We start from the raw sequence: 16,792 nt of genomic DNA, 5'->3' as shown, positions 1-16,792 counted from the left end.
CGCCCAAGTGCGAAAAAGTTCACCGCTCGGTCAATATACAGATTTGATTTGGCTCGAATTGCTTTAGTTCTTCAGACATGGGACAAAAGCATATCACCGACCTGAATTCTCTTCCCGCTCCAAAGCTATGGCTCGCTGAATGAGATGTCGAGCCTGACGCCCTTCAAGTACAAGATATTCGAGGAATTAGCAACAAGGACTGGACGAACACATACAAAGAATAATATCTCCGATCATCACCGACCCCGGAGTTGTAGCCGATTACACTGACAGTGTCCGTGGGGTACTACTATACTAACCAACCAATATCCCCCCTACCCGCAGTTTATTTAGAGGCTTTTAGTCACATATCAGGCCGGCAGCCCTTAACGCAGCTTCCTCCTGTTCAGGACTAAACCATAAACAAGATTGGTGGATGCTAATCTCACAGCCAGCTAAACCCCACCTCCCAAGCCACTATGTCAACTTTAGTGAGGCTGGTTCAACGGCCGGCTCCGAGTCCTACTAGTACGGGGCCCCATCATCATCCATCCTCACCCCGCCTCTTGTTGCGTCGATGACTTGTCTTGACCACTCAAAGTTCATCGAGTTTCTGATCTCCTCTTGTCCCTCGGTCTAGTCATGCTTCTAACACCCTTCCTCGACATTCGTCGCTGCCAAGCTGCCCCGGATTCCTCTGTCATGCTCTGGGGCAGCTCGCCTACGGGAAACCACTTCATCTCTCTGCATGCTTGGGGAATCTTTCCGTGATTGTTGCTGTTTCGTCTTCTCCAGCACCTACCGGACTCAACGCCAATTTTAGTCTCTCTAGGCTTGCTATCGATTCTGTCAATGCTGCAACTATTGCTACGAGAGTCCAGTCAGTCTCTGTCGCGGCATCTGCCGCCTTATGGATGAAGGCCACGATACGGTTCAGGGCCGTAAACATCTTCACAAGCGTAAACATAGACACCATCCGCTCCTATACCCACCTTGACAACAACCAGCCCCACGGTATCGGGTTTATGAAAAGGCCCCCGATTTTCCCCTACTGCTGACTGCTCGAATCATGGACCAACCTCTTCAATGGCACCAGAGGTTTCATTGTCCATCATGTTCGAAGTCCTTTGTAAGGAAGGCTCATATGATGCGCCATCAACAGCAACGTCTGTGATATTTTCCCGTTTTTAACGTACACGTTCTGACAAGGTCCAGACGTGGCACAGAGACCCTTTACTTGCAAATTCTGCTCGAAATGCTTCAAGCGAAGGTGAATCACAATATTCTCTCTGAATATCAAGCACTCGTTGACTTCCCGTTAGCGATGTACTGCGAGCACATCAGTTCCGCTGCAAAGAACGAGGAGAAGCACCAGTTCCAGAAGGTCAGAGCAAAGGCAGGAAAAGGTCCTCATGCCTCTCGTGCGTCAAGTTGAGGACGAGATGCGATCAAATTACACCTTGCGGTCGCTGCCAAGAACTGGGCAAGGAGTGTGTTAGATGTGAGTATTGCAAGCTTCCAGCTTGCAAAATGTTGACCTGTCTCGGATTAGCTTCGTGTCCGCATGATCGACAAGATCCCTCTAGGCCCAAAAGTCGAGATGCAATACCGATCCACCATCTGCTCAATGCTCCAGAAGATGACGACTTCATCGGACACTTTCCGATTCGTGACACGGCACAGGACCCAACTGGCGACGATGATGATGCTGTCATTGCTGAAGCAGAGGATTCTTCGGAAGCGTCACATTGGAGCGATGACTACGACGCAAACGATGTCTTTATTGGAGCAGAGATGCTTGAGCTCGGCGTAGCTTTTGATAACTTCCTTGGAGGGTTTGAGACGATGACTTTCGGTAACTTCCCGTTGCATCACGATCTGTCGGAGATAATCAGCGAAGGTGGGGTGTCATCTCCCATGGACATGGCTCTTGAGCCTCGGGCGTTCGAAATAAGACAACTCTTGATGGGAACAGCATCCAGCCTTGCCATGGCCTATCCAGATAATCCGAGGCTGGGACACTTGGGCGGTGCTATCCAACTGCTCACCCATATCGAATTGGATTACTGCGTCAACCTGTACTTCAACAACTATCACCGTCATTGTCCCATCCTCCATCGACCGTCTTTCCAACCGACGATAGTGCCAATACCTCTCCTACTTACCACGGCTGCTCTCGGTGCCATGTACTCCCCAGATCCCACCAAGGTGGCTTGGATGAAGAGTCTTTTCGATGTCATGGAGGCATATATATTCGGCCTGCCCGGTCTCAGGGACGATTTTATGGGTGGCTTCAGCCTTACAGAAGCACCAGATGAAGAGACCCTCAACTACCAGTTTCAGATATTTCAAGGGGCATATTTGATGGTTGTCACTCAATTCTTCTCCGGTAACTTGGCCGGACGAAGGAGGGCAAGACGACAGAGGTTCTGCACAATCACGAGTGTAAGTGGCCTATCTCTTAATCGTCTCAGACTCCACGTGTCTAACAAAGCCTGCTAGATCGCTAGAGCGTTTCGCCTGCCAACAGCCCAGCATGGAAGCATGACTGTCATCCACGATGAGGCTTCATTTCAACGATGGATGCAAAATGAAAGCCGAATCCGGTGAGCGCGCTGCCCACCGAAAGATTGCTGGGGATCTGCTTGCTGACTGTCCATGTTTAGGACGATGAACATCATCCTTGCCTTGGATTCAGCCATGGGGATATTCAACAACGTCCCTCCACGGATCAATTACTGCGAGCTAGATTTGCAGCTGCCCTGCCATCCAGAATATTTCGACCTCTCTAGCTACGCGGAGATGCTGCAACGATCGTTATTTCCTTGGCCTCGAATGAAGTTGATTGATGCTTTCCAGAGACTTTTTACCCCATCAGACGAGCTAATGCCTGTATACGAACATGAAGTACTCTGTTGTTGGGACATGCTTTATTTGATCCACGGTAAGTATGGTCTGCTAACAACTAAAATCTTTCCTTCATGAGGATCAGCTGCTAATATGGACAGTGCTCTTCACACACTGTTGGCAGCACCTGTTGGGAAACCCACTGAACCGTGTATCACCCTCCAGGCTCGCCTGCGCACCGCCCAGTATCTTCGAACCCATGAAGATGGCCCTGGCCAACTGGAAGTTGCTGTGGGACGAAGCTCGTGCCAGAGTGGCAAGGTCAGCGGTTCCAGAAATGGGCTTCGAAACCTCTGCCGACAGTTACTGGACTCTTACTCGGCTGATCGTCCAACGATCCGAAGCCACAACTGAGAATGCGAGCTGTCCTCGCCCGGAAACTGCCAATTCTCCCTCGAACGGCACTGAAAGCAGTGCTCGGCCCGCCACGAATGGATTTAAGTCAGGACTGTCTAGTGTTGGCTTGGATTTTATGCCCCTTCCAGCAGATTGTGATAGCCAAGGGTCCCATTTGAGGAAGATCCTTAGAAGATGATTCGTCTGTGGCAAAGCTTCTCTACGCTTATGCTTTACGCAGTTCTAGTACGCCTCAACCTGAGAAGCAAGTCGAAAGATGGAAAGCAGCCAAAAAAATGACGGCATTTGCACATGCTTATTCCACAAGAACAATGGCATCACCCTCTCGCTCCGCTTCTCAAGTATCCATCTCCTTGCATATGATTGAGCGTCACGACTTGCCCAGGTGAAGCGGGGGAACTCCCCTCTCCAACTTGCTGTCCATTCACAGTCTCTTGTTGCAACATGCCCCCATCATTCAAGTTCTAAGTTTCTCCGTTCCAGCGAGATCCACATTGTCATTTCAGCACGCATACATAACAAATACACACATACACTCGTACTATCGACTATACGATGGTTGTTCACAACAAAAACTACTCAGTAAAGCAGTCTCTCTTCTTCCCAGAGAACATGGTTGATAAAGAAGCATTGCTCTATCCTACAAAAAATACAAAAACAATCAACAGTCAGGATTCCCAGATGGTCACCCACTCTAGTACTAACTAACCGGTATCAAGCTTAAGTACCGCTGAGCGAACGGGAAGCGCTGGATTCTTGATCCTATGGTCGATTGCGGAATCTAATTGCGATAATCTTGTATATGATAGAGCACAACACAGCCAGCCCCGTACTGTCTGACTAGGCTGGGCAAGGCTCTTTTTTCTATTAGATGGCGCATCGTGACTTGTTTCCGCTATCAGCTCGAACATCTTCATTTGTGCAAACTGGATTACAAGGAGGCCAGGCTCCCAAGCGAGGTGGCCCAGTCCTCAAGATATGGAGATGGTGGCTGACTCCTTCGAGATATGGGGACCCAAAAGTGTGCCGGGGTTCGGGGAAATTACCCACCTCGACAGTCGACCGCCTCTGGCAGATGCTGGCACTACAGCAGACTCGCGCTGGCTGATATTGCTTGTAGCGCATGAGGGGTAAGGGAAATGCTCCAAATGGAATCAGGAAGCACGCTCGGAAAAGTGCTCGATGGGTTTTCGTAACCCTAGAGAAAGCTCACCGGTTAGTATTGCGGTGCTCTAGGTCTTCATCACCAAGGCCACGATACTTGAAGGTGTGTCTGGTCCCTAGCAAGATTCTGCAAGTTATATTGCGTATATCGATCAAACGGGCTTGCATCATGTCGTCTCCAGCATCGAGCGGTGATGGCTCCATTCCGATTCTGGATTCGAAGTATAGCGGTGTCCCAGCTCGACTACGACAGGACGCCGTCGATGCCAAGGCGAGGCTGTACTCCCAGAAAACACTGCCCGATAGTACTGCAAGAAGAAAGACCATTTTGCCTCCTGGAGTATCAAGGGAACAATTCGGTCAAGCGATCACCGAATTGAAAGGTGCTATCGGGGACGAGGATGTAGAGATCAACGACAAGCCATTGGTGGATGGTTGGTACATGGAACATCCGTAAGCAGACGTTGGATTGACTCGGGAAGTTGTATTGGGACTTGCTCTAACTTCAGAATCACAGAAACACGCACGATGCATATCACATCGCAGACCAGGAGGAACTGATCTGCAGTGCGGTGGTATATCCATCCAGCACGGCTGAAGTGCAAACGATCGTGCGGTGGGCCAACAAGCACAACATCCCCATCTACCCTATCTCGATGGGACGAAATATCGGCTACGGTGGGGCAGCACCCAGGATCCCAGGCTCGATTGTCGTCGACATGGGCCGAAGAATGAATCGCATTCTGGACATCGATGCGGACAATGCTTCGTGTATCGTCGAGCCAGGGGTTTCGTATTTTGCACTGTACGAAGAGATCCAAAGACGAGGACTGCCCCTGTGGATCGATTGTCCGGATCTAGGCGGGGGCAGTGTTTTAGGGAATGCGATAGATCGGGGCGTCGGGTATGTAATCCATTTCATCCCAAGCAAACAGCTTTTTCATGGGGACAGCTTTTTCATGGGGGCAGCTTTACCGGCGGAGTTAACTAACACATTGCTTCCGTCTCCAGGTATACGCCATATGGAGACCATTTCGCCAACCACTGCGGCATGGAACTAGTCCTTCCATCCGGAGAAGTTCTTCGAACCGGAATGGGTGCGATGCCCGGGAAAGACGGATCAGACAATCCGACATGGCAATCGTTCCAAGCCGCCTACGGACCCTACGTCGACGGGATCTTCAGCCAGAGCAACTACGGGATCATCACCAAGATGGGATTCTGGCTGATGCCCGAGACAGGACACCAGTCGTACATGATCACGTTCCCGCGCGACGAAGACTTCTCACGAATCGTCGAGATCATTCGACCGCTGGCCCAAAAGCGAGTCCTCGGCAACATCCCACAGCTTCGCCACGTCATCCAAGAGCTGGCTGTGACAGGCAAGCCGCGCTCCTTCTGGTACAATGGTTCAGGACGGATGCCGCGCGACGTGATTCGCGAACGGGCATCAACGCTGCCCTGCGGCGACGTATCTTGGATATTCTACGGCACGCAGTACGGAGACCCTACATCGATCAAGGCACAGTTGGAGATCATTCGATCAGCATTCTCCCAGATCCAGGGCAGCAGATTTCTGTTCCCTTCTGACGTCCCCGCCGATCATTATCTCCATTCCCGGGTGCAGGTGTGCAGCGGCGTGCCTGCACTCCGCGAGCTCGATTGGTTGAACTGGGTGCCTAACGCGGCGCACTTGTTCTTCTCGCCCATCTCACCGACGAAAGGTAAAGACGCCAGTCTCATCCACGGCATCATCACGCGACTTCATGCCAAATACGGCTTCGATGTCTTCCCTACCATGTGTGTGGCGGGTAGAGAGATGCATTATATCGCCAACATCGTCTACAATCGGGCTGACCGTGACGCGAAGCAGCGGGCTACCAGTCTTATGCGTGAAATGATCCGGGAAACTGCCAAGTTTGGCTACGGTGAGTATCGCACCCATCTGCTCTTCGCCGACCAGGTTGCCGAAACTTATGGTTGGAATCATGGCGCGTTGAGGAAGTTCAATGAGACGATCAAGGATGCTTTGGATCCCAATAGTATTTTGGCACCAGGGAGAAATGGCATCTGGGGTCAACGCTACAGAGGGCTGGGCTGGGAGATCTTGGACGGGGATAAGAGGAATATGTTGAAGGATGGCGTGAGCCCGAAGTTGTATGCAGCATTGAAAGGGGGATTATAGTATTACGAATAAGATGAATATCTCCCCATTGATACAGGGATGGTCGTAGGGCAATCCGAAGCTTCTATGAAAGGATGCATCAGCGGAGAGTTGGAGGCACTCGAGGTAAACCAGGATGCCCAAACATTTGTTGACAATGTTGAACAGAAAGAAGGAGAGACTTTAGCATAAGGGGGTGATCTTCCCGGTCTTCAACTCCTCGCTCACAAGAGCCGACAATTCTGGCCATCGCTTCCTGGTGTCTGCTTCGGCGTCATAGTCGTAGAGGACATTGTTCTGGGGAGGAGAATCAGTTAGTGGCTGCCACCTTTCTCTCCGATTTCAAGCAGGACGAAATCGAGAATAACTCACCTTGATCAATATGCTGTCCGGATCAATCTCTTCGCCTTCCCCCACTTTATCCAAAGCGCTGTGCCATCGATCTCGTAGGTCTTCACCGTTTGTCTGGGCACGACGGACACGAGGGAAACGAAGCTTTTCGTAGACCCTCGTCTGGACACCCCGAGTTAGCACATAATAACTCAGATACTGAGCTTAGCTGTATTTGTTGGCCAGATAAGCAGCAATAGGGACTTCCAGGTAGTTTGGGCACGGTACTAGCACGATGCTCGGGGACACAGAAGACTCAAGCTGTTGCAACACCACTCCTCCCAACTTCAGGACTTGAAAGCGATGAAAGGAATAAAAACATAAGATAAGGAAGCCAATAACATACCGCCAAAGGAACGTTCTCTCGCCCAGCCAACAACAAGCATTGCGCCAGCACAGCAGCACTCTCCGTGGCCTGACTAGCGCCCTGCGCACTCGTAGGTAGATGCGGATGACAACAATCCCCCACCAGCGCCACGGTGTGGTTCCTACTGACCCAAGTTGGGATAGGATCACGGTAGCAGATCTTCCAGTCCAGGCAGGCCTCCGTCTTCTTGACGACGGCGGCAATACGCGGGTCACAGTCCTCCACCAGACGACGGACTTCGTCCATATTTCCCGGCTGGAACCACGACTCCTTGATGTCCTCGGTATCCTTGTGTGTGATGATCCAGTTGAACTCTTCGCCGTTGCGCAGTGTGTTTTGTACGAGGTGCTTATCCTTGCCGATCCAGATGTTAACGCATTCCTGTTCCACGAACTCGGCGGCCAGTGGGTTGCCGCGGAGGTGGGATCCCTTGAAGAATGCTCTGAAACAAGCGTAGCCTGAGGATTTGGGCTTGTCGTCAAATCCAAGGACAAGCTCGCGTGCTCGAGATTTGATTCCTAGAATAGGAGATTTTTGATGTCAATCGGTTGTCTCAAGGGAAATGGAAACGTGAATCAAAATAGGGAGCACCCAGTTGTGGCAGGGGCAAGGGGGTATGTGGGAAACATGCTAGGTGAGCTTTGTCAACTGGGGAAAAAGGATATAAGTAAATGCAGATGTCAAGTCAGACTCACCATCAACCGCTATAATGATATTAGCAAAATGTCGTTCGCCGTTCTTCAGTGTCACCGAAGGGCTTGAATCGTCGTACTCCACGACCTGGGCGAACAATTGTCAGACCAAGACCAAATCTCCCAAGTCAACTGACGATGTGCCTGCCAGCCTCGCCGTAGTCGAGGCACACCCTCGTTAGATAACCCTTCAGACCGACAAACTCACCTCGCTCCCCATATGAACAGGAATCCCCTTTTCGGCAACAGCATCCAGAAATGCTCGATGATAATCTCCTCGATGGCCAATGAAGCCCGCCATATCCATTAAGGGTTGTTGAGCCAATACTTTGCCATCATGCCAACGACGTATCTGCATCAGCTCAGACTTGTTGCCGATTTCGACAAGCCGGGCACGAAGGTACGGTGACCATCGATCGAGCAGTTTCAACGCGTTCTCGCCCAGACCGAGTGAGTCGCCCAGTCGTAGAAATTCCCTGACTTTCTCAAACACGACCACTTCGAAGCCGGCATGGTGCATTGCCAAAGCCGTAGCACATCCTCCCAACCCTGCACCCACTATGATGACTGAGATAATGAATCAGCATGTCTCCTCTGTCGACGACTATCCTGGAGTCCACTTACCCCTGAACGAATGCTCGCCTCCTACCGATCCCATTTTGGCGAGACTTCAGTCGGAAATATGCTGTCTCATATATACTTGCTTCCTCAGGCTCAGACAGTGTTCGCTCCACCTGGGGTCCAATCTCTTTGTATCACGGCGGCTTTGATGTATTCTGCTGCTCCCTGTGGTGAGATGACCTTAACGAACGGCTGTGGTTCGGGCCCTGTGGATTAACAACAGCTGAGTGTGGTAGATATCTCACAAGCGTCATGAAACCAGAACAATTTCTTTCCGATGCGCATCTTGCACAGATCACAAAGGGGATAAATCCATCCGGCCCGGACTGCGAGAATTAGGACATATTCGGATCCCCCAGCTCGGGAAGCCTAAATATCACATGTTGAAACAAGGTACCCACAAGTTCCTGTCCCAGGGGGGTAGGTGTTTCGAACACAATTCGAAAGCCATATGCCGGCTGCCGAGGAAAGACGAGTGGTTGCGGAGATGGAGCCTTTGAGCGTGAAAGGTGGAGGAAGTCCCGGATACGGAATAGTCCCACCATGGGTAAGTCTGGAATGAACCCACACGGGGTAGACAATGACAGATGTAAGATTTGGTGGGTACCTAGGTAGGTATCCATGCCCTATGCGAAGGTTCCCCGGACGATGTGCGTGCTCTTCTCTCCGGGGAAATCCCATTTCACAATTGTGGTTTGATGAACACCATTGCTTGTGAGCAAGCGAGGCTGTTGAGCATTGAGCAAGTGCCATCTCTGGATGGAGAATCTGCCTTCCCGCGCACTGGTTAGTGCGTTTCCTCGACTCTCGATATTATGGGACATATCCTGTCTGATCTTGCTAAAATCGCAATTCTTCGTTGGTCTTGTAGGACAACACCCTGCCAAAGTGACCACGAACCACTGCATCTCTGGAAATCTCACTTATCAGCATTGCAACGTGGCGCGTTTACCCCTCTTCACCCCTTTGGAGATGCCATTCCAATGCCGTCGAAGGAGCACAGCCAAGTGAGGAATTGATGGACACTCGAATTTTGGCCCAGGGACTCACTCCCCTGGGCCGAGCAATGTCCGAGCCAAACCTGGGGTGGAGACAAGGGACCTTCAAGTTTATTGGTAATTGGGAAGCGCGCATATATCTTCACCGAAGGGTTCTGACGGTCAAGCATTTACTCGGGCTGGGTTTCGTAAAATTGGCCCAGACTTTGTCTCAAGCAAACAGGCTTTCTGTCACGATTGTGTATTCCCACTTTCCCTGCTTCCAAACCACAATGTTTCTCAAGACAATTGGATATATTGGCCTCGGCAAGGCTGGAGCATCCATGGCGTCCAACATACCCAGAGCGGGTTTCCGTCTCATTGTAAGAGATGTCGAACATGCTCGGGAGCAGAAGTTTGCTGAAGAGAACCCGAATACCTCCGTAGCCGAAGCTGGCCCGGAAGGGTTCAGAGACTGTGACGTGATTGTCACCATGTTGCCGCAAGGCAAGGTTGTCAGGGAGGTGGTATTGGGAGAAACTGGAATTGCAAAAGGATTGAAGCCAGTATGATCCTTCCGCTCCGCAGGTAGTGACAAGGCAGTAGGTTTGAAGAGAGCGTCAAGTGAGAAGCATCGAAGGCAGGAACGAGAAGTCCAACATGATAATTACCCTCTTCAACACAAGAAGCTGACTCGGTCCGCAATCAGGCACCATCATAGTGGACACTTCATCGTCCTCGCCATTCGACACACAGAGCTTGGGCAAAGACCTGGAAGGTCTGGGATTTGTGCTGGTCGACTCGCCCGTGACACAAGCGCACCTGCATGACACCGACACAGGAGACGCGACACTGATGGTTGGCTCGAACTCACAGGAGGCTGTGGACAAAGTGCTGCCAGTACTGCAGGCGATGGCGAAATATGTGTTCCACATGGGCAAGCTAGGAGCCGGCCACGCGATGAAGACACTCAACAACTACATCAGCGCAGCGTCCATTGTCGCATTATCCGATGCCCTCGTCACCGGGCAGAAGTTCGGGCTGGATCCAATTCAGATGATCGACGTGCTCAATGTCGGTACGGGACGCAATTTCTCGACCACCAACAGTTATGCTACTGATGCTCTCTCGCGAAGGTATGCCTCTGGATTCCAGCTGGCCCTGTTGGTCAAGGACATTGGGATCTCTAAGGAGCTCTTTGACAGACTCGATTTTGGTACCGAGTTGCCGGATCTCATTCTCAAGTATTTCAGGATTCCATGGCCGTTCTTGATCCTACAGCCGACCACACGGAGCTGTTGAAGCGCTGAGAGGAGAGAGCTGGCCTGAAGCTGAAGACAGGATCGCCCAGTGGATCGACGGTGACTGCGTTGAAGCAGTGACAGTATAATGCCGTAGGTAGTTATGACGCTGGCACCCTTGTGTGTCCCCAGGACGAAGAAGTCTCCAGGGAGCTGGGGTGTCCCAGCTTCAACAGGCAGAAAAACCCGTGTGAGCCAATCATAGGACTTACCTAGGAGCACCTCGTATCCTGCCAGATTTCCATCCTCCAGCTCATCATGGTAGATGAGGCACAGCAACTCAGGGATCGTGAGCAAACAGCGAGGAGCTAGGTCATGGTCAAGTCGGTCCGTTACTGTCAGGATTTCTTTCCATGTAAATACCCTACGCTTGGCGCAGAATGCTGCCCGGCTTGGACAGGCATCATAGAGGCAATGAGGTCGAATATGCTTTCTATATACGAGAGTGTCTCGACTCCTGAAGATGTATAGAGAACCCATCATATTCTCTCGACCGCAAGAGTACCAGCAGGATGATCACACATTTGGACATAATACAGAGGATTCAACACTTCTGGATGACCATCCAGTTCAGGAAGTACGGCAACCGATTGAAGACCGTGGTCAACTTGTGTGACGGGACGTGAACGATGGCTTCATCATCTACCAATATCGTCAACTGTATCTTCTTCGAGTGCGAGGCTGAAGAAGCAGCCAAGTTCTATGTTTCTATCTTTCCCAACTCGTCCATCGAAGTAGTCACTCGCTTTCCGAACGCCGGTCAGGAGATCCACAAACAGCCTGCCGGACGAGTCATGGTCGTCAATTTCACTCTCAATGGTCACACATTCACCGCGCTGAACTCCAAGCCTGCGGAAATCAAGTTCAACGAATCCATCAGCTTCCAGATCATGTGTGATTCGCAGGAAGAAATCGACCATTACTGGTACAAGTTGAGCGAAGGGGGCGATGAACCGAGTCGGAGGTGTGGGTAGTTGAGCGACAAATACGGTGTCAGATGGCAGGTCGTGCCGAAGCAGCTCTCAGCAATCATGTCCAGTGCTGATCCGGCCAGGGCGACCGGCGCCATGAAGGTATTCATGAAGATGAAGAGGATCGTCCTCAAGGAACTGGTGGACGCTGTCGAGACCAACAGTGAAGGCCTCCAGCAAGAGTATGATCGTGCAGAACACTACAGATGGGGACGATATTGCTGAAAGAGACATGTATGTATCTTCGATTGCGGAAGTCCAGCGTTGAATAGGGCAGAAAGACCTCAGTAGGTAATTTCATAAATTTGTTCTGGCAGTGAGACTGTACATCCTGGCCACACAAGAGTGCTAGACGAATCTTGTAGTTACACACCTTGCCATGTCTCCAGTCCCTCTTCATAGACCCTTGAATCTAGTTTAACACACAGACCTCCCGGAGACCGCTTGCTGTTACACGCTCGACGCTGCAAATTGCCAACCGACTTTGTCCAGATTGCAAGGTATGGTGCCCAAAGCACCACCCGTGATACAGTGTGCCTTCGCGCTCGAATCAAAGCGAATAACGGCCTAGACAAGCTTTCGTACATATTCCACAGGGCCATCGTACACATGTCGAGCCTTAATGACGTAGTGTAGTACCGCAAAGACCAACACGGCTCCAAAAATCAGGCAACTCCAGTTCATCTGCGCCGCCGTTGGTTTGGGATTGCTGGGCCAGAAGGCAAAGATAAACGCGAAAATGAGGAACATGAGGCTGAATCCGTTTAAGAAGAGCCCGACCGGTCGCGAGAACGTGAACTTGGCGGGAAGGAGAGGTTGATTGGTCAGGCGCTTCCAGAAAAGGCATCCGATAGAGACGATATACGAAGAGAGGATCGCAACCAGGGACAAAGAGGTGATGTTGTTGAGTGCGATCGTGGATCCGATATTGATGAGAGAGAGGAGGCAAGACACCACGAAAGAGACGACGATACTGTTCATCGGTACATCCCAGCCGGGCCGAACCTGTGAAAGTGGTCAGTCCAGGATCCATCCCCGGTACATCACTTTACATACATATGCAAACCAGGACGAACCAGGCACACCTTGGTCACGAGCAAATGACCAGAGCTGACGGGAAGCAGTCGCAGTGATGGACAGGTTGCAGAATATTGCATTGAATATGACGAGCGCCGAAAGAACCGAAGCGCCGGCATAAGACTGAGTAGCCGTGTAGAAGACAGCGATGTACGGCTGTCCCGTGGGGGAATCGATGACGTCGTCCAAGTTGCCCAAGGTGAAGCAGAAGGTGATGAGAATGATCCAGCCCATCGCGCCGTTGGCGAGAGTGGTGGCGATCATGCTGCGTGGCAGGACTTTCGAGGCATCGCGGAGTTCCTCGGACATGTGCACAGCTCCGTCGGCGCCCAACAATGGAATCATGACGGCCAGAATACCCACGATGGCAGAAAGACCATCAGAGCTCCAGCCACCATAGTTGTTGAACGTCGTGAAGACCTCGTGAGTGCTCGCTCTCGGGCCCAAAACCCACAGTGTGATGAGGACGCCGAAAAAGCCGAAGACGTGCACAATCAGCACAATTCCCTCGATCAGAGGGAGCTTTTTGACCAGAAACGTGTTGAATAGGACCGAGAAGGAGGCCACGGCGAATGTCAGAAGAGTACCGTGCCACGGCTCAGGCACATAATCCGGATAGTTCAGGATAGCCAGGCCCTGTATTTGCGTACCAGCCAGGAACGCTGTGTTCCCGTTAGTCTTGTCCTTCGAGGTCGATGTTCTGTAGCCATCGTCGTTCGATACGAGACGTCTCCGTACCTGTATTTGCCGCACCAGTCTGCCATCCGAGAACGCAAAGCCATCCTACGAAGAGTCAATTTCGGGACAAGCTGGTGTACGCTCGCTTCACCTCACCAACTATAAAGCTCATGAACTTCTGATACCGTCGCGGCGCGAACTCTGAAACCCAATGGTATTGACCCCCGGAAGTTGGTGCCCTGGCTCGACGTCAACAGGTTTGACTTTAACAATCACTCTGACCATGACTTACATTGAGCCCATCTCAGCCATGGAGGTGTTCACAGCGAGAAAGCCAATCCAAGCCACCAAAAACATCCAAATCATACCAGCTGTGCCGCCGTTGATCAGGCCAATAATGGAAGTACTATGCCCAGATATCAGTGAATACGCTCCCCAAGGTACTCCGGGATGTCATATACTGACCCCAACACCGTTTCCCAACTGGCCATAAGTATCATCGAGAAGCCGAAGATAGACACAAATCGGAAATTTCGCTGGCATTGTTAGTCAATCGTCGCGGTAGTGAGCGGTGATGGAACTGACCCGCAACTCCTGGGCCTTTCCCAAACGAAACATATCCCGCTGGTCATCACGGGTACCCTTCTTCTCTGAGGAGACATTTTCACTTGATGTTTCCAGATCGATCTGGGAGGTGATGACCTCGTTCTGCTTCGGGTCCGCCATCTTGACCGTGTATTGAGTACTTGGCGATGAAGTATTCTATCAGAAAGTAAGATGCGTCGAAGTTATATTACAGGTGCCAGTCGGCGAGGCTCTCGTCTCCAGTATCAGCAGAGCCAAGTTTGACGAACTTTCCTGGATTGCGGTACAATGGGGAGGAGGAAGATTCGTGACAAGCCAGGAAAAAGGAAAAGAGACATAGCACTGACTGCCATGTGTCCATGGATTCCCATGTGGTTAAGGAGTGTTGCAGATCTTTGCCCTAGGGAGGATGGCAGAAGCGAAAGGGGACTCACTTGAAGCAAGGGAATTGAGACGATCACGTCAACCAATGCAAGTTAGGAGCGCCGACGTTGCGCGAGCCGGGGGGGAGGACGCCAATCTCAAACGAAGCCGACCTCAACTGGCGACTGACATTTGAAATCCAAGTTGTAGGCCAGACAACCCGTGTGCACATAGGGTGCGACGGCGTCTTGGTCTTGCGGGGTCAGGATAAGCCACAACAAGCCTCAAAGATAGGTACGGTTCAAGGCCGGTCGAAAGTCCACCGTACTGGAGAGAACAATAGGATGCAAGGTAAGAGATCGGCTCTTGAAGAGAACATCGTCGCATTTCGGAACTGGAGACAGAGGAGCGACAGCCATCAACTTGAAAGTTCCACCATTCCAACCTGGTCGTGTGCAACCGCAGGCCAGCCGTCAAAACCGATTCGATATCGGTTGCCATTTGGGATCAATTGGTCCCGATAGTGCCCAATGGTATCTTGACCTTCCAAAGGAAAGTCAATCGTCACCCCCCTTTATTGCAGTAGAGTTCATTTCCAAAGCGATCAGAATCCTGAAGCAGGATTGTAAGGTGATACTGCCAGGGTACCACGACAATTTCGAGCTCCTTCGAATCGCACCATGCGATCAAGAGCCCTAGGATAGGTGTACCTTCACTCCAACCCCAGCGCGTTCGAGGTGGCCAGCCTAGCGTTGAAGTCTGTTCGGTGCACTATCGTTTGCGGGCGGGCTTGAATGACAGCCGTCGTTTGACATGAAGTCCTTGCTCTCCATCCAATCCTGAGCGCAGAAGCTCTCCAGTGGCCGGCGAAGGAGCCAATGAGGCGAGAGGGACAACGTGCTGGAAGCAGCCGTGGGAGGAAGAAGAGTGGGAATGGCAAGCCTTGTCCGCATGGACCCTCAACCATGGGCTTCGGAAGCTCAGACGACAACGTAGGCAGCTACAAGGGTGCGTTGGCGAACTCAAGTTGCCGTTCTTGACGCTAATGCAAGAATAAAGCGAGGGAGAAGAAGAATCCAGTGCCAAAGCTCCAAGCCGCGCCAGAGGTAAGAATGAACAGGGTGTACTCTGCACTGTGTCGAGAATGGGAGGGCGAACTGGAGGCCAAGCAAGGAGTCCAACAACCGTCACCAGGATCTGGTCAAGATTTGCTTACCTAACATTACTAGCTCCGTATCCGTGGCATTGTGGATTAGACTGCTGGTGGGACCCTAAGACCCTGTTGGCAGCCCCGGAGGAGGCTTCCAGGCCGCCGTGAAGGGCCTAGGAGGCTCGGCGGCGGTCCTAAGAATCCTGCATGGACATGGTGGCTGTAAGGAACTTGAAAGAGGCAGGAACGGGAGCAGCAAGAAAGGAGGTACACACTAAAAGCAGCTTGTCTGACAGAATATTTATTTTACCTTTTGCAGGCCGATTTTCGCTGGCAACTAGTGTTTTTGCCAAGTCGCTGCCAGACAGAACACTTACACTTGACCCATGCCACTGCAGTGGCACACCAGCACAGAAGACGAGGACGCTGACAGGACACACAGCTGCATGCCAGAAGACCAGCGGATATTGCCTTTTTCTAGCAAGTCACTTCTGCTGCGTTCTCTCATTCTCCCTGTCGGTGGCAGCCTTCTGACAGCATGGACTTTCACATCCGTTGAGCTGTCTTTTATTGTACCTCCGGACATGGTTAGTCGGCAGAGCTTGCCTTGGTCAAGGAAGCCCGCTTGTTGGATTGGTGGCTACTTTTGAACACCAAACTTGAAGCTGCCTCTGAGCGATCATCACATCAGTGACACCAACATTCCTCTATCGGCAGTAGAGTTCGCAGCCGGCGTTTCCTCCTCTGCCAGACCCATTCTCTGAACCTTCTTCCTCTTTCGTACTCCATGCGCGCCTGATCCAATTGTGCTGCAACGGGACCTGAAATGCAAGACGCTGGCAGACGATGATACTACACGCGCCATCCTCCAGCATACTAATTCCCCTCCTTTACCATCCATGGTCTCTCCGAGGTGTTCTTGCATTTGACAGGCCCAAGAGCCAATCGCCGGCACACAACAATACGAACGCTTCAATTGCTTCCAAGGTGTTCACGTACACACTTGCGTAAGCGGCGTCGACGTGAAATGCAGGAGTGCTTTCTTGTCC

The 16,792-nt window shown here is 51.5% G+C and overlaps 6 protein-coding genes across 6 annotated transcripts; 4 read left to right on the top strand and 2 right to left on the bottom strand.

The window, feature by feature from the left end:
- Positions 1 to 1,509: 1,509 nt before the first annotated feature.
- On the top strand, positions 1,510 to 3,421 carry A1O1_00796 (uncharacterized protein; the record flags this gene model as incomplete). The annotated part of the gene is made up of 4 exons (XM_007721712.1): positions 1,510 to 2,424; positions 2,482 to 2,585; positions 2,646 to 2,923; positions 2,988 to 3,421. 4 exons carry the CDS (start codon positions 1,510 to 1,512, stop codon positions 3,419 to 3,421), a joined length of 1,731 nt encoding a protein of 576 aa, XP_007719902.1.
- A 1,155-nt stretch (positions 3,422 to 4,576) lies between these two features.
- A1O1_00794 (uncharacterized protein) lies at positions 4,577 to 6,592 on the top strand (the record flags this gene model as incomplete). Its single annotated transcript, XM_007721711.1, has 3 exons — positions 4,577 to 4,860; positions 4,925 to 5,311; positions 5,419 to 6,592. 3 exons carry the CDS (start codon positions 4,577 to 4,579, stop codon positions 6,590 to 6,592), a joined length of 1,845 nt encoding a protein of 614 aa, XP_007719901.1.
- A 162-nt stretch (positions 6,593 to 6,754) lies between these two features.
- On the bottom strand, positions 6,755 to 8,678 carry A1O1_00793 (uncharacterized protein; the record flags this gene model as incomplete). The annotated part of the gene is made up of 6 exons (XM_007721710.1): positions 6,755 to 6,868; positions 6,944 to 7,084; positions 7,308 to 7,846; positions 8,024 to 8,108; positions 8,229 to 8,587; positions 8,645 to 8,678. 6 exons carry the CDS (start codon positions 8,676 to 8,678, stop codon positions 6,755 to 6,757), a joined length of 1,272 nt encoding a protein of 423 aa, XP_007719900.1.
- Positions 8,679 to 9,911: 1,233 nt separating this feature from the next.
- A1O1_00792 (uncharacterized protein) lies at positions 9,912 to 10,920 on the top strand (the record flags this gene model as incomplete). Its single annotated transcript, XM_007721709.1, has 3 exons — positions 9,912 to 10,184; positions 10,218 to 10,224; positions 10,328 to 10,920. 3 exons carry the CDS (start codon positions 9,912 to 9,914, stop codon positions 10,918 to 10,920), a joined length of 873 nt encoding a protein of 290 aa, XP_007719899.1.
- A 628-nt stretch (positions 10,921 to 11,548) lies between these two features.
- On the top strand, positions 11,549 to 11,893 carry A1O1_00791 (uncharacterized protein; the record flags this gene model as incomplete). Its single annotated transcript, XM_007721708.1, has 1 exon — positions 11,549 to 11,893. One exon carries the CDS (start codon positions 11,549 to 11,551, stop codon positions 11,891 to 11,893), a length of 345 nt encoding a protein of 114 aa, XP_007719898.1.
- A 564-nt stretch (positions 11,894 to 12,457) lies between these two features.
- A1O1_00790 (uncharacterized protein) lies at positions 12,458 to 14,371 on the bottom strand (the record flags this gene model as incomplete). Its single annotated transcript, XM_007721707.1, has 7 exons — positions 12,458 to 12,895; positions 12,947 to 13,629; positions 13,706 to 13,750; positions 13,802 to 13,884; positions 13,938 to 14,051; positions 14,111 to 14,181; positions 14,231 to 14,371. 7 exons carry the CDS (start codon positions 14,369 to 14,371, stop codon positions 12,458 to 12,460), a joined length of 1,575 nt encoding a protein of 524 aa, XP_007719897.1.
- Between the last annotated feature and the right edge of the window lie 2,421 nt (positions 14,372 to 16,792).

The sequence above is a fragment of the Capronia coronata genome, assembly GCF_000585585.1.
Source record: "Capronia coronata CBS 617.96 chromosome Unknown acBCG-supercont1.1, whole genome shotgun sequence".
Classification (NCBI taxonomy): Eukaryota; Fungi; Ascomycota; class Eurotiomycetes; order Chaetothyriales; family Herpotrichiellaceae; genus Capronia; species Capronia coronata.
The sequence above is the reverse complement of the archived record's forward strand: the minus strand, read 5'-3'. Positions and strand labels throughout refer to the sequence as shown.